The sequence below is a fragment of the Salvia splendens genome, chromosome 7, assembly GCF_004379255.2.
Source record: "Salvia splendens isolate huo1 chromosome 7, SspV2, whole genome shotgun sequence".
NCBI lineage: Eukaryota > Viridiplantae > Streptophyta > Magnoliopsida > Lamiales > Lamiaceae > Salvia > Salvia splendens.
The window spans coordinates 18,923,768-18,939,470 of record NC_056038.1 but is presented as its reverse complement, the minus strand read 5'-3'; the positions used below and the strand labels follow the sequence as shown (position 1 = coordinate 18,939,470).

Genomic DNA, 15,703 nt, shown 5'->3' with positions numbered 1-15,703 from the left:
GTTTTGGTTCTTGTCTTGTCTTGTTCATTCTAATTCATAGAATTGAATCAAGATAAGTGGTTTTGTGTATTGGTCTCCCAAGATCTCATCTCACTATTATTGATTCTTCAAGATCCGACCATCCAAATGAACAATCAAGGACGTGGGAATTGAATGAAAGATTCGTGGTCGAGAAATTATGGATTCCCGGGAGATTAGCAAGCAACGTCGATCCATTAATGGATCAAAAGGTAACAATCAACGATCTCTACATCAAATAGCATGTTTATGTGTTTTTGATGTGTTTTATCTATAGATCTAGATTTAATTGCATGAAATTTGAATGGAATACATAATCACCTAAATAGATCCGTAAGGACCTGTTTGTTTTCCGTGTCTTCCGCTGCCGTAACCCCAACATGAACTAGACCACTCTTGATATTAATAAATGGATATTTACATCTTTAACACGAGAAATGATTTAATTAAAGAGGAAGTCCCGAAATACTCGTAATTTCGGTTTGGACGTGCAGTCAATATTATATCTATAGTGGATGATAATAATATTTAAGTTTGAGCTCGAATTAAATTAGTTTTAATTTGATTAATGCAAGCCTGAACTGTGGCCCAACCCAATACTCCACAGATCCCTGATCTGGCCCAAAATAATTAACTTAATATAAAAGGGATAAGATGATAAGACATAATAATTATTATCATTATTTTCGATCTCTGCAAGTCACAAAGAGATTGAAATTAACAATTTCTAGGTTTCTTCAACCTAGATATTTATGTCTTCAATTCTTCTCCAGCTTTTGAGGATTTGACGAGCTTTCCCCACACAAAGGTCAAATTCGAGTTAAAGGGAACAGATCAGAAGATCCGTGGTAGAGATCGATTGAAGAAGGAGATCGAATTCGACTCTTGAATTCTTACTGTACGTTGACATTGCATATATTCAGTATGATATGTGTTTATATGCACATGAACATAATTTCTTATTTACAATCTAATACAAGCATGTTTAGATGTAAATCTTTCAATCAAATTAAATATTCCTGTGCCATCTCAAATATTCCTATTTTCTAAAGGGCATATTAAATTTATCAAGACATCACCCAATGCATAAAAATTGTGAACAATAATTATAATACTTTTCCGTGTGCCCTTTGGGTTAAGTTGACTTGCCACAAATTATAAGAAGTATAATAACAAGTGTGTTAAAATTAGTAAAATATGAATTCTATTTTTATAAATTAATTTTATAAAATATATGTTAGATGAGTTATAGAATATGCGATCTAGTATAGAAATTCATAAAAGATGTGAAACAATTATTCATGGACTAAAGAGGGAGTAACATGTGAAATTGAATGTACAAAACATTGTATTTTAGTAAGCTAGCCAAAATCGTTGGAGAATATTATATCGTCACATCTCAGTGAACTGGGACGTGATAGAGTCCACATACATTATAGATGCAGTGTTCTATTTTAGGCCTCCATTAGTTTTGTCGTACTAGTATACTTAATTTCTTTTGATAAATGAATTTAGTAGGTAAATCACACTATAGTGGTAGTAGAGAAGATCCTATCTTAATAGAAAGAAAAGAGTTAAATATATATTCTCGTGGAACCGAATTTAAAGTAAAAAGTGTATATTTTTATAGGACGTATGGAGTATTTACTAACATGTCTCACTTCTAATTTTGTATTATACTCCGTATGTGGATCCAATTGGTTTATTCTGAATATACTAATTCTGTCACATCACATTCTTTTCATCGACATGCATAAGAATGTGAAATGTAATGAAATGGAGTTCGAAATAGGGACATTCACATCTTCATTGTAGAAACTAGAAGGGATAAATAAGATCAATTTCATGTAAAAATTATCTCAGATAGTCTCGACAAACTCATCCCAATTTGAATGCGTAGATGATATACCACAAATGCTTGATTATTATACAGAGATTTTATTTATTAAATTTTCAATTTGCCTAAATAAAAGTATAGTTATATCCGTCAAACTTATACCTAATAAAAAACTATAATTCTGATTGTAAATCCTTTCCAGTATAAAATGGTTTTAATACACTCATATAGTCTCATGTCTCATAAAAAATGAAACGTTTTCCTTTATAGATTGTTATATTAAAAATAAAACTTTCTTAAAATCGAACAAAACCATTTATATTTTTTTCTCTTTCTTAATTCATTCTCCTTTCATTAACTCGGAAAATAACATTGCATAAAATCTCGTACTGAAAAATAATGATAAGTATATGAAGTCAACAATAAATCAAACTCTGGATCGTGGTAGGAAACTGGAAACACGGAATAAAGTTATTAAATATATTTAGTGCAAAAAGCCTACTCTCTCTATCTTATAAAATTATGGACTTTTTAATTTTTATATTATCCCATAAAAAAAACTTATACTTTCCCATTAATATGGTGGATGCCTTTCTTTACAAACAATACTTTTTTTTAATGGAGGATCAACGATGGTTCTCCATCTACCCCTCAAAGTGACTCGGACCCCTGGCCTAACGGTCGGAGGTGAAGCGTCTTACCACCGAGACGTGCTTCGTTGTCGGGTTGGGAAGGAACGAGTCTGTATAACCAACCTCCCCCAAGCACGGGTCCAGGTGACGCCATGAACAGGCTACCTCCCCCAGCGCCTGGGTCCAGGCCAGTGACTCAAGAACCCCCCAGGGGAAATTAATCCCCAAGATGCGCCATCAGGGGTCGAACACGTGACCTCCAGGATGGCGCGATATCCTTACCCCTCAACCACTTGAGCTAAGGGGCTTGGATAAACAATACTCCCTCCGTCCCGCACTACTCGCACTTATTTCCTTTTTTGGTGTCCCAAGTTACTTGCACTCTTTCCATTTTTAGTAAAAATTTTCACCTCCAGCCGTCATTTTTGACTTTCCTATACACCCATTCCTTAATCTCCGTGCCGAAAAGGAAAGGGGCGAGTAGCCCGGGACGGAGGGAGTACTATAATTGCTTTGTTTCCAAATACCTATATTTTTTCTAGGGACGGGAGGATTACTACTACTCCCTCTTACTCTTATTTATTGACACCGTTTAACTTGACACGAAATTTAAGAAATGTAGTTGAAAATGAGTGAAAATAGTTGGTGGAATATGAGTTTTACTTTTATACTATATTAATTTTATAATAAAATGTGAGTGTAATGAATTAGTAGAAATAGAATGTGAGATCTAGTATTAAAAAGTAGTTTAAAATTGTTAATTAATTAGAGACGTATTAAAAAGGAAATTGGTGTTAGTTAATGGGACAGAGAATATTTGAATTTGAATTTGAATTTGAATTTGAATTTGAGTTTTCGTTTGATGAATTAGAGATATTTGTGTCGTTATCAAAGGTGATACAAACCCAGAAATACGAAAACTAATTGCTCCAATCACTACCAAATTGGTAAGACACTTCAAACACCACGTACGCGCCATCCCATGGAGAGGCTGAGCCACTCCTCTCCCAGCGCCGGCGACCTCTCCTCCCTCGCCAGCCGCCCCGTCAAAATCATCCAGCTGCAGCATCCCACCACCTCCACCTCCGCCGCCGCGCCGCCGCCGTCTTATCTCCGGAAATGGAGAGAGGAGATGAAGCGGATGACTTGGACGGACTGGATTGAGCTGTTCCTGCCGTGCTACCGTTGGATTCGCAGATACAAATGGCGCGAATATCTGCAGCCCGACCTCATGGCCGGCGTCACCGTTGGAGTCATGCTCGTTCCTCAGGTGCGGTGAGGGACGAAATTGATTGATTCATATTGATCGATGTCACTTTATAGTTGTAGTTTCTCTTAATTTGTTGTGATTTTTATTGATATTAATTGTGCACTTTGTTGTTTTGATGTGCAATAATCAGTCCATGTCCTATGCAAAGCTAGCTGGCCTTCACCCTATATATGGACTTTGTAAGTTTGTTTACTTTATTTTTTGTCATTACTTCTTTTGCTGTGCTCGGTGAACTATATCAAGACTAGGAGTGCGTCGGTACGGTACGGTGAACGTCATACCGCATACTTTACAGAAAATGACAAAATATCATACCAAATTTCCGGTATACCTCAATTCGATATACCGAAAAATTAGGTATGGATAATTTTTTATATCGAAAACTAAGTCACGACAAAGTATCATACCGTACCGAAAAACTGGTATTTTTGGCACAATAAGTGCAGTATTTTGGTATTCAAGACGATGCAATATTGCAATCAATCATATTAGTTTGCTTGCAAGTTATTGATGTTTTTTTCTTTGTTTTGGTAGCTTGATTGTGTCGACGACTTGTTCTATTCAATGATGTGTATATGCCGAGTGGCTGATCTTGATTCGTGTTTGTTCAGACTCTGGTTTTGTGCCTATATTTGTGTATGCCGTTTTTGGTTCGTCTCGCCAGCTTGCCATTGGTCCTGTTGCACTGACGTCCCTCCTGGTGTCTAATGTATTGGGGAGCATAGTCAACCCAGACGAGCCATTGTACACGGAGCTTGCAATACTGTTAGCACTTATGGTCGGAGTTTTTGAATGCATCATGGGGCTTTTAAGGTGCAAATACCTTAGTTCTTTCTTCTTTGGTTTGTTCCTGAAATTTGCACATCAATTTGTTGGAACTCTATGCATTAAATCAATTTCTCTCCCTTAGCACAAACACGCACATTGCTTCTCCAGTTTCCTCGTATTCACATTCGTTAAAAAATTTATTCATTATTTAAATTCTTCATTCAACGTAGCAGATATCGCCCTAGAGCTTCACAGTTTTTTTAAATTTAGACATAAATAAGCTGATTCATGGATAAGTAGGCAGAGAAAGGTTTTCCAGTTATCATCATATACCATTCCTGACATTATTTGTTCCATTTTGCAAGTCATTTCTTGAATAACTTGACACAAATTTACCACCAAACTTGTTACAGTACTGATGTACCATCAAATCTATGCTGTGCTACCTTGAATTTTCATTTTCATTGCTATTTGAATACATTTCTTTGACTTGCATTGCTGTTTTAATTCTTTTGTGCAGTTCTCAATACAAAAAGGTTTTTACATTGCTTTTCATTATATTCAGGCTTGGATGGCTTCTTCGTTTCATCAGCCATTCCGTGATTTCTGGTTTTACTACAGCCTCAGCCATTATAATTGCGTTGTCTCAGGCAAAAGATTTCTTGGGGTATAGTGTTGTCCGAAGCAGCGAGATTATTCCCCTGGTGAAGAGCATTATTGCAGGGGCAGATCAGGTACATTTATGTTTATGAGTTTTTGTGTTGTAGAGATGAATTTGGTCTCCATTGTTATTTCTATGTGCACATATATGCCACACAAAATGAGCTTTAATGAAGTCACCAATGTTAGAGTATATATGCATAGGCCACCCTTGATGTCTGATGTCTGGCTCTGAGTTATACTATAACTTCCTCTTATGTTCCTTCTCCTTTGCTTTATTTCTGAAAATTCTTTCCTTGATGAAAAGACATTGTATACCCTCTTCTTCTTATTCTTTTCGTCAAGGTTCATCGATATCTTTTAATAAACTCTTTTCTTATTCCAGTTCAAAATTATGTTCCTTGGCTTCTGTTTATGTTTCATGTTTGGTATATGTTATTGATTTCTTGTTTTTCCTTTCCTCTGTAGTTCTTGTGGCAACCTTTTCTCATGGGCTCCATTACATTGGCAGTTCTTCTGATCATGAAGCACTTGGTATGATTCTGTTTCTTCAATCAGGTATTCACTTTACTGGAACATACCGATTTGAACTAACTTTGTTGTATTAACAGGGAAAAACGAGGAAATCTTTGCGTTTTTGGCGAGCTTCTGGTCCCCTTACAGCTGTGGTTCTGGGCACAGTTTTTGTGCATCTATTTCATCCACCTTCAATATCTTTGGTGGGAACTGCTTAACTAACCAAGTTGCAAATCAAATGTTTATTTAATATAATAAACTATCACTCCTTTGAATTTTGGTGAAGCATATTTAACTGTATTATTGCTTTGGCTTTGCCATTCCTAGGTAGGTGAAATACCACAGGGCCTGCCAGAATTTTCCATCCCAAAGAAATTTGAGTATGCTAAATCTTTGATTTCTACAGCAGTTCTCATTACTGGTGTGGCTATTTTGGTAAGACAAATTTTATCTTAAAATCTATCATTTCTTTTGTACCTTTTACTTTCTCTTGTTTTTTAAAAGTACATACTCTTTCAGAAAGGAGATATTGAATATACAGAGTTTAATGTATAGGAGTCTGTGGGAATTGCTAAAGCACTTGCAGCAAAAAATGGTTACAACTTGGATTCCAATCAAGAGGTCTGTTTCCTTTTACCCTAGCCCTACTTTGCTTCTAATGAATTTTATATCATAGAGGGTGTGAACCAAGTAGAAAATATCATATATATCATTTTGTGCATTGGCATGAATCCATTCCTGATGTGCTTATTGTTTGTCTTGCACAGTTATTTGGTCTTGGTGTGGCAAATATTGTTGGTTCTTTCTTTTCGATTTACCCTACAACTGGTGAGTTTCTGTTATCCGGATCAATATATTAATATCTATTACTCACTTCGTCCCACTGTAATAGAGGTGCTTCATTTTGAGCACTCATTTTGAAAAGATTATACTTACTTGAGTCGTATTCCTTTTTAGGTTGTCCCAAGTTACTTGAGTCATTTCTCTTTTTAGCTAAAAACAAAACATCTAATCTCACCTATTTTATTCTTTCTTTTACTTTACACTATCTTCTTTCCCTTACTTTACTTTCTCCTCTACTTTATTTAACTCACTAAACAAAATTTTCTAAAATACCGTGCCGAAAAGAAATGACTCAAGTAACGTGGGACAGAGGGAGTAATAAATACTTCATCCGTTCCCGGCTAATATGACACATTTCTTACTCGGCATCAGATTTTAGGAGTTGTTGGTCAATGTGGTTAATTGGAGAGAGAAATAGTAGGTGTAAGTATTAAATGGACGGAGAAAGAGAGTTGGATATTTAATTAGAAAGTGAAAAAAGTGGTTGGTGTATTAATTGAAGAGATAAAGTTACCAAAAATAGAAATGTGTCATCTTGGTTGGGACAAACTAAAAAGGAAAGTGTGTCATCTTAGTTAGGACGAAGGGAGTAGTTTAAGTGGAGAGAAAGTAAAGTAAGAGAGTATGATCTATGAACCATCAGATAATACTCTTCTTTGGTTAGAATTTTTGTTGTATAGGTTCCTGAAATTTCTTTTCCATAATTTTATATGGTTCAGGATCATTTTCCAGATCAGCTGTAAATCATGAAAGTGGAGCCAAAACTGGCTTATCTGGGGTAGTTATGGGAATTATTATGGGATGCACGCTTCAATTCCTGACTCCATTGTTTGAGTACATTCCACAGGTTTATTTGAAGACATTGTTTCTTCTCCTTTCGTGCTCATTTTTCTTTAGACTTCCATTGGCACTTATGTTAACTTTCAATTGACTCGTAAAAATCTTTGTAGTTGTCTTGATATAGCAGGGTGATTAAAACCTCATAAAAAGAATATGTAGTTTGTAATATTTGAGATGTGTGGAGATTGAGCTGATATTTGACTTTCAGCATATTAAGTTGTGTTGCTAATATTCCGACTCTCCTTCATTTTGTGTGTTTTTGCAGTGTGGTCTAGCCGCCATTGTCATCTCTGCTGTTATTGGACTGGTAAGTTGTGCTTTAGAAACTTAGATAAGTCCTACATAATTTGTGCTCTCGGAATTGTTTTGTGATCACCATTGCTATAATCGATCATTGGAAAATTCAATCTGTTAAATACGATGTGTGGAAAGTTTTGTCACCTTCTTTCATTGAGAGTGTTAAAAATCAACCACAAAATTCTGTAGGTTCTTGTACTTATTTTATATGTCTAGATCTGGGGTTTGATAGTATGCCGCATGTGTGTTATATTCTTCATGAACTGAAGTATAAGTGGAAAATGCTGCATATGTCCCACTAAAAATGAAACATTTATTTTTTGCACGTGTTGTGGAAAAATAATATAATAAATATTTGAAGTGTAGAACAAGTAAGTAAGAGGGAGAATAATGCAGAAGAGTTTAGTTTATTAATCTTGGCACTCAATCCATAATTGTACCCTTCATGATTTCAGGTGGATTATGATGAAGCTACTTTCTTGTGGAGGGTAGATAAAAGAGACTTTCTCCTCTGGATTATTACTTTCTTCTTTACCTTGTTCCTTGGCATAGAGATTGGCGTCCTTCTTGGTGTAAGTACACATTATATTGATGATATTCTAGGAATACTTTCAACTCTAATCTTACTCCTTGTCCAGCTACTGTTTCTGGTGGTTTTCATCTCTATTTCGGTTTCCTATTTTCTTAATTATAGAAGAATTATCTTAAGAAAGAGGCCTGGTTATTGAGGAAGAGTGTTCATATATATATATATATATATTCATCGCACGAAAATAACTTTTACGTATTCTGGAAAGGTAGGTGAAATAGATTCTTAAACAAGAAAAATTTGAAGGATGGATTAATTTTGCCAATTTTGATCTTCCTAAGAATTAGTAGGATAGAGAAATGGCTATGTAAAAGCTATTTTCTCTGAGGAAATAGAAGTGCTTCATCTCAATTTCTGTACAATCTTATGTTTTGTATTTTTTTTGGGTCATTTAGAAAACCTCTGACATAGATATACACTGACAAAGTCATTCATTTATCTTTCCACATAAACATAAAATCTAATAATACTTTCCTCCTACAATTTTTGTGATACAATTTTATTCTTAAGCCACTGCAATTTGAATTTCTAGCAATCTCGTTTATTTGAGCTAATTTTCTGGTTGAGTACCTGTCAAATGAAATCCATATGGCTGCCATAACTTCAATGTTAAGATGGGGCTATACTTCTCTATAATACTCACTGCATCTAAGTCTTTTCATGATTTGATTCTGAAACTCAGCAAAGTGGACTGCCTTTAATACTCCCTCCGTTCCTTCATAGTTGAGTCATTTCCATATATGGTAACTTTTTTCTCTTTCTTACTTTACTCTCTCTTACTTTATTCTCTCTACTTTATTCACTTTATACTTTATTCTCTCTAACTTTTCCTCTCTCTTACTTTTTTTATCTATTTATTTAACACACCCAATATTCATTTCTAAAACTCCGTGTTGAAAAGTTTCGCCTCAGCTATAAAGAAACGGAGGGAGTAGTTTCAAAGGCTATACCCAAGTTTTTGAACTATTGCTACTTTTTTATTAAGTTCTATCATGTACTTTTATTGCTGACTACTTATTAAGTTCTACTAACATGCCTATTTGTGATCTAGAATTTCATTCTATTATATAAGAGTTTTTTTTTTGCTTCTCAACACTGGATTAAACCTATCTTAATCATTGTGCTATGTTTTCTCATTGCTTCACTGTATTGGTGCTCAGGTTGGCGTTTCACTTGCTTTTGTCATCCATGAATCAGCCAATCCACATATAGGTACGTCTTGATCTAATCTACAATGTTTTACTAATCCTATGATAGGTTCTTTTCTTAGTTCTACTCTGTAAACTTTGGTTTGGATCATGTTAACGGGTGAAATTCATTGAGAGCCAAACATGATTTCTTTTGCAGCTGTGTTGGGCCGTTTACCTGGCACGACTGTATACAGAAACTCCCTGCAGTACCCTGAAGCTTATACATACAACGGAATTGTAATTGTTCGTGTTGATGCTCCAATCTATTTTGCCAATATAAGCTACATCAAAGACAGGTCACACAAGAACTTCTTTATCAAGTTAAATTGGCCTCATCTGTCTTAATCCGCTTTATCATGTTAGTGTTCTATTATAACCGTGTTGTCCTGTATTCCTTATCTAGGCTCCGCGAATATGAGAATGTGGTCGAAGGACCTATGAGGCGAGGCCCTGAGGTCGCAGGAACTCATTTTGTCATTCTTGAGATGGCCCGTGAGTCAGTTTTGAACTTCTTTCTTGTTGATAGCTTCATCTACAGTTAGCTCGCGAACATCAACTACACTAGATTTTGAAGCCGAAAACAAATCATGCATCTGACTTTCATCTTTTTATTTCAGCTGTCACTTACATAGACTCTAGTGCTGTTCAAGCTCTAAAAGAGTTGTACCACGAATATAGATCACGTAACATCCAGGTAAACAAAGTTAGCATATATGATGGCATTGAGATTGATTCGTTTATTAAATAATTTCCCTGTATATTTCAGATAGTCGTTTCCAATCCAAATCGAGGTGTTTTGCTGACACTAACGAAATCTGGGGTGGTAGATCTAATAGGCAGAGAATGGTTCTTCGTCCGTGTGCATGATGCAGTCCAAGTCTGTCTACAGCGTGTGCAAAGCTTAACTGATTCTTCTATGAGTGAATCTCCATTGCTGGAAAAGAAATCAAGTCTCTTAAATAGGCTTCTGAAACAGAGACCAGAAGAAACAGCTCTGTCTCAGCTGGAGTCAGGAACTAGGGAGATTTCCTTCTCGAGAGACGGCACGAGTCATCTGGAGCCACTGCTGTCAAAGAAGACATGAGAACAACAGTGATGAAGCTTCTTGTCTAGTAAGATAATGTGGCTAATGTCCAGAATGGTCTAATATTTAAACCTCGGAGTTTGTCCAGAATGGTCTGATATTTTTTGTACATCTCAAGTTGAATTTGTTATTTATTTGTTTCAACCACCTCTTTAACGGGGTAGTATGCAACTTCAGTTTTATTGTAATATGGTTCAGAATAAAATGAAATATTTGATCAAAAAATAATTATAAAGTTCTAAGGCATCCCTACAAAAACTGAAATACTCTACAAAGAGAATTCAACTCACAAAGATAAAGTCTATTTTCATATTTGATCAAATGACATGCTTGCAAGCTTTTTTTATAGGCTAGAATGGACTCTTGAAAGTCTCACATCATTAGTACAACTTAAGACATTTAAAATGACTCATAATAATTGAAAAGTAACTCCTAAACCTTTGGTGTAACTCTAGAACATCAAAAGTCACTTATTTAACATAAAATGTAACTTAAAAAGACCCTTCATTTTGGCTGATCCAACTTGGACGAAAATGCATCATGTATCTTCAATTTGGGCCTCCAAAATGTGATATGTAGTGACTCCAAATTTCATGCATTGGGTTGCCTATTAACTTGAATAGTATTCACCATTTGGCCCAATGTAGAATAGTCTTGGACTTGGGGGCATTTATTTCAGCATTTAAAAGCATCATGGACTCCTTTATCTTCTTAGCTCTCGCTCTTGTAATTGGCCCACTTTGAATGATCAAGGGATCCATCTTGTTGTCCTTGTAGATCAGATTGGATGTATCTATGATGAGGCTCGTTCACGCATGTGTTCAGTTATAATACCACATCAAATTCTGTGAACTCACGTCTAATTTTAAGCCAGGTGTGTATGAAAGTCCGCCATTATCAGAAAACGAGTTGATCAACTGAGCGGACGAATGGATCAGGAGAAGGAGTCAAATTGGCTGCGTAAACGGATCAAGTTGTATCAAATGGCATGCAGCAGGAGCACCCAATTAGAAGAATGATGAGCCACACAAGAAAGATCCCCAAGGGTAAAGGGTAAAGCAGACTTTTCAGAGAACAAATTCCCTAAGGATCAATACCTCACACCTTCCTATAAATGGAAATAGAGAAGGAGGAAGGAGACAGCTTCCAACCGGTGACGTTCATTAGTTTTCAACTCTCTTCCAGACCTGAAAAGGGGGCTCCCAACACTCCAAACTCTAGATTTCCATAGCATACACGCTTGGTTCCTGTTTAGTTTAGCTTAGTGGTGTTTTGGTGTTGGTTTTTGTCATCTTAATCCTTTAGTTCTGTTATTCCGTTTCGAGAAGAAGCGATGAAACAATCTCTGTTTTCGTTTGTCTATTTTCAGTTTACATTTGCTGTTGCAGACTATGGATGTTTTTGATTAAGTAAATTTAGAGTTATGATTTCGATCCCTGTGAAATGTTTATTTACCATGCATGAATGCTCTGATCTACTTTTATCACAAACACAACTCCCTAGTCAAAGAAAGCGTAGCTATTTCGCCACTAAACTTACTAAATGGTCTCAAACTCATCATGAATAATATTTAATTCAAGGGAACATTGTCTCAATGTGAAAAATGGTACAACCATATCGAATCAGAGTGATTTCTGGGTGCATAGTCTTTTCTAAAGCAAATTCTCAAACTTTGCAGATTAAGAGTACCAAGACGAAATAATATGTATGAAGACATATTACATCAGCTACCTTACTATTTATTTGATTCACTTTCCCAACACCTCCTCTGCTTCGACCATGTTCAACCTGCACATTAAGAAAAACAATATGCAAGGCTGAGTACTTGATATACTCAGTGGGCTCACTGCCGAAAACATTTCTCTTTTAGTTGTCAGCCAAACTTGAGTGAACGCGAGATCTTTCTGAAAATCTTTCCCGGTCACCTAAAACTTTTATTTCTTTCTGAAAGTACACTGCAGTCATTTAACTTCTCATGAAATACCATATCTGGTCTGTGTGAACCGGGAATGTGGCCACATTCCACGGCGGTCATTGGACCGGCCAATGCTAGCGCTAGCACACGGTCCCTAGGTGTACACTAGTTCGAGTAGGGTTTTCGGCCCTACTGGGACCTGAATTCGATTTAAGTGGTTGGGCATAGCCAACAGATAGGCAATCATAAATCAAAAAAACTGGGCATGACAACTCATCTCAAAATATTCATGCTTTCACATAAAATCACATTTTTAAAGAAAAGAAGCCCACCTCGTTTGCTTAAACTCTCTCAAACGAGCGTTCCTGGACTTGAGATTGCTCGTCATGCGACGACATTCCTTTATAACAAATAAATGCTTAAATTAGGCTTTAAGCAGTTATTTATCTTGCATGTATGCATCCCTAAGCGTGCGCTTATTTTTGCTTTCTTTGTTTCTAGATCCATAATTCTTTATTATTAATTAAATCAACGATTTAATTTATTCCGAGTCTTGCCGAACTGCTCGTGTACAATAAATTCCCGGACTATTTTCTTTAAGTACTTTGACTAATAAAAATCCGCTTAATTATTTATTGGCCACCAAACAATTTAATGGTCCAAGTAATAAATTCTCAGGCCCAGTTAGCAATTTATTTTCCTGGCCCAGAATACATATTTTTCAACATATTCGGCCCAGTCTTTATCTTTTTTTTACAAGGAGCCCAAACTGAATTAATTTTGGGCATGGCCCAAGTGATTTATCTTCAGTCCCAAATTCAAAAATTTTAAAGAAGAGGGCCCAAATCCTCACTCCATGTCTCCATCGTTCTTTTCCCCTATCTTTTAATTTCTCAAATTCAATTGAAGAAGGAGGCGGAACCCTAGCCCCCTCCTTTCTCTGCTTCTCGGCACAGCCAGCCATCGCCACCGTTTACCGCCTTCTTCGGCGCTACCCATCGCATTCTACCGCGTCGCTCCACCGTCTTCAACACCCCTCACCTCAGTTCCTTTCGGTTTCCTCCCCTGATTGGATTGGGAACTCATCAATCAGGGAGAAGGCGTGCTCTCGGTGACGTCAGGGCGCCGCCGCCGTTTCACCACCGGAGCAGCTGCTGCCTGATAAGGCTAATTTCATGCATCAGTTATGAGGTTAAATTCAATAATTTGCGGGGTCTAACACACCTTTTAAGCCAGGTGTGTAGAAGAAATCACCAGGTCCAGGAAGGAAGGAACAAAATCACCTGGCGAAGGAAATTGGCGAGAAAGTGAGCAGAATGAAGAAAAATTGCCAGATGGAGGGAGGAGTTCATTAGGTAGAGGGCAGAACGGAGAATTCAAGAGAAAGCTTCTAGAAGATCGCCTCCACGTCTATAAAAGAGAGAGAGCACGCAACATACAGGAGAGGGAATTTTAAGAGGAGATATATTTTTAGCTCCGAGCTAACTTTCACACTTCTACAGACACACTTGGGTTGATCGGGAATCTATAGGGGTTAGGTTCATTTTCAGTTGGCTATTGTGTACCACCGTCCTCGTGTAGGGCGAAGAAATAATTTATCCGCTTTCATTTCATTTTTCTGTTCAGAATTCTACCGAGTCTTCGCTGTTCGAAGCTCGGCTTTGGTTATTTGTTGAACCTTGCTTATCTATCTATGGAATTTCTATTTTCTGTCATGATGCTACCGAGTCTTCGCTGTTCGAACCTTGATTTTAAGTTTTGATGATGTTTGATTTTGAGTTTGGAGTTGTTTACTTGAATGGATGCTTTTCGCACTTGATCTGGTGAATTGGAATTGAATCGTGGTTGGATTGTTGTTGATCGGAGTGGATTTGTTAAATCGGAGTTCATGGAGTTGTTTTTTATCGTAGTTGGGTTCGGATTGCTTGGATTCGGAGAGGATTAAGCGTTCGACGTGTGGATCTGAAACAGAGTTAGTTGATTTTGCATGAATTTGATGACTCGTTTCTGTGTTTCTGTTTACTTCGTCTAGTAGAAGTAGATCTATTCAGTTTCCGATTAATCGCCAGTTTCCGACGTCTGAATTATTATGTTCTGTTTGAATCTGGGTTATTACTCTGTTTTCTCCATGTTCGAGCTTGAATCAAGTGACGAGATGCAGAACGTTGTTGGTTAAAGTCATAGTTAGTTATTTACAGCTTTTCATCTGTACTTTACTGTTTTCGAGAAATGGTCCCCACTGCATGTTTGATTTCTGTTTAGCTAGATTAGGTAGCGGTATGCTAGGTCGAGGAAGTTTGTTGAGATATTGAAGTTAAGATGATGTTCCATGCTTGCATGATGTTCTCTGTTTCTGAGGTCTAGTGTCAGCCAATTTTCATTCCCCAGCCTAGTTATATTTTCTCAACCCCAAAATTGCGTGGCAGCAGCCAACCCCCTTTCCAGAGTCTTTTAAATGCATTCTTACGCATCTGTCTTCGTGGGATCAATCTCTACTTCCCTGTACTAATTCATAGTATAGAGGGTTGAGGGTTTTGAACGCGGAATTTGTGTGTCTAACGACCGAGACTTCCAGGATCCTCTGAGTTCCTAGACCTTGTGATCTAGTGGATTCTCTGGGTTTGAGAAGCTTGACCAAGCACAAAAGCACACACAGTTCCTGACCCAACAGTTTCAAATGGCGCTATTGTCGGGTATGGATGGCGTAGTTTATGATTGTGTTTAGAGATTTTGGCGTATATAGTTTTGATTTATCCTTTTTCTTTATTTTCAGTTTATGAGCAGAGGCTCACGGTTTGGACACATTTGGGTGGAGGAACGATCGGTTTATTTGGCAGGTTAAGGAGACAACATATATGGTCACCACCAGATCAGGGTTAACCACGGGAGATCCATTTCCGTTTGGTTCAGGATGGGACAAGGAGTGGAGTTCGTCAGGAAGGGAGGATCCCGAGTCGTCTTCGGAAACAGATACAGAGGAGAAGGAGATTAGAGACATGGCCCGGGTAGACGATCCTGATCCTGAGATCGGTTCGCTCACTGCCTATCTAGATGGTGAGTCAGCCCAAGCTATAGTCACGAATCAGCGTCAGAGGGCCATCGAAATTAAGACAAATGTGCTAGGCATTCTACCGACGTTCTCGGGCGTAGGAACGAGTGTCCATACGAGTTCCTAAATGAGTTTAGCAAGCTGTACAGTATTAAGAAAAGGCCCAACGATGCAACGGAGGAAGGTTATCGCATA

General features: G+C 37.2%; 1 protein-coding gene across 1 annotated transcript; it reads left to right on the top strand.

Moving 5' to 3' along the window:
* The first annotated feature begins 3,393 nt into the window (after positions 1-3,393).
* On the top strand, positions 3,394-10,769 carry LOC121811606 (probable sulfate transporter 4.2). The gene is made up of 17 exons (XM_042212478.1): positions 3,394-3,757; positions 3,888-3,936; positions 4,369-4,570; positions 5,091-5,259; positions 5,654-5,719; positions 5,797-5,904; positions 6,029-6,136; positions 6,257-6,322; positions 6,469-6,529; positions 7,264-7,391; positions 7,650-7,691; positions 8,137-8,253; positions 9,431-9,482; positions 9,618-9,756; positions 9,864-9,952; positions 10,078-10,154; positions 10,227-10,769. The coding sequence occupies exons 1-17, from the start codon at positions 3,470-3,472 to the stop codon at positions 10,542-10,544; spliced, it is 2,079 nt and encodes a 692-aa protein (XP_042068412.1). The 5' UTR covers positions 3,394-3,469; the 3' UTR covers positions 10,545-10,769.
* The last annotated feature ends 4,934 nt before the right edge of the window (positions 10,770-15,703 follow it).

What these genes read in the sequence shown, in the direction of transcription:
- LOC121811606 (XM_042212478.1), top strand. Translation starts at nt 3,470, where the DNA reads ATGGAGAGGCTGAGCCACTCCTCTCCCAGCGCCGGCGACCTCTCCTCC. An exon ending in ATCCACCTTCAATATCTTTG is followed by an intron (nt 5,905 to 6,028) that starts GTGGGAACTGCT and finishes TGCCATTCCTAG; the next exon opens with GTAGGTGAAATACCACAGGG. An exon ending in TCTCTGCTGTTATTGGACTG is followed by an intron (nt 7,692 to 8,136) that starts GTAAGTTGTGCT and finishes TCATGATTTCAG; the next exon opens with GTGGATTATGATGAAGCTAC.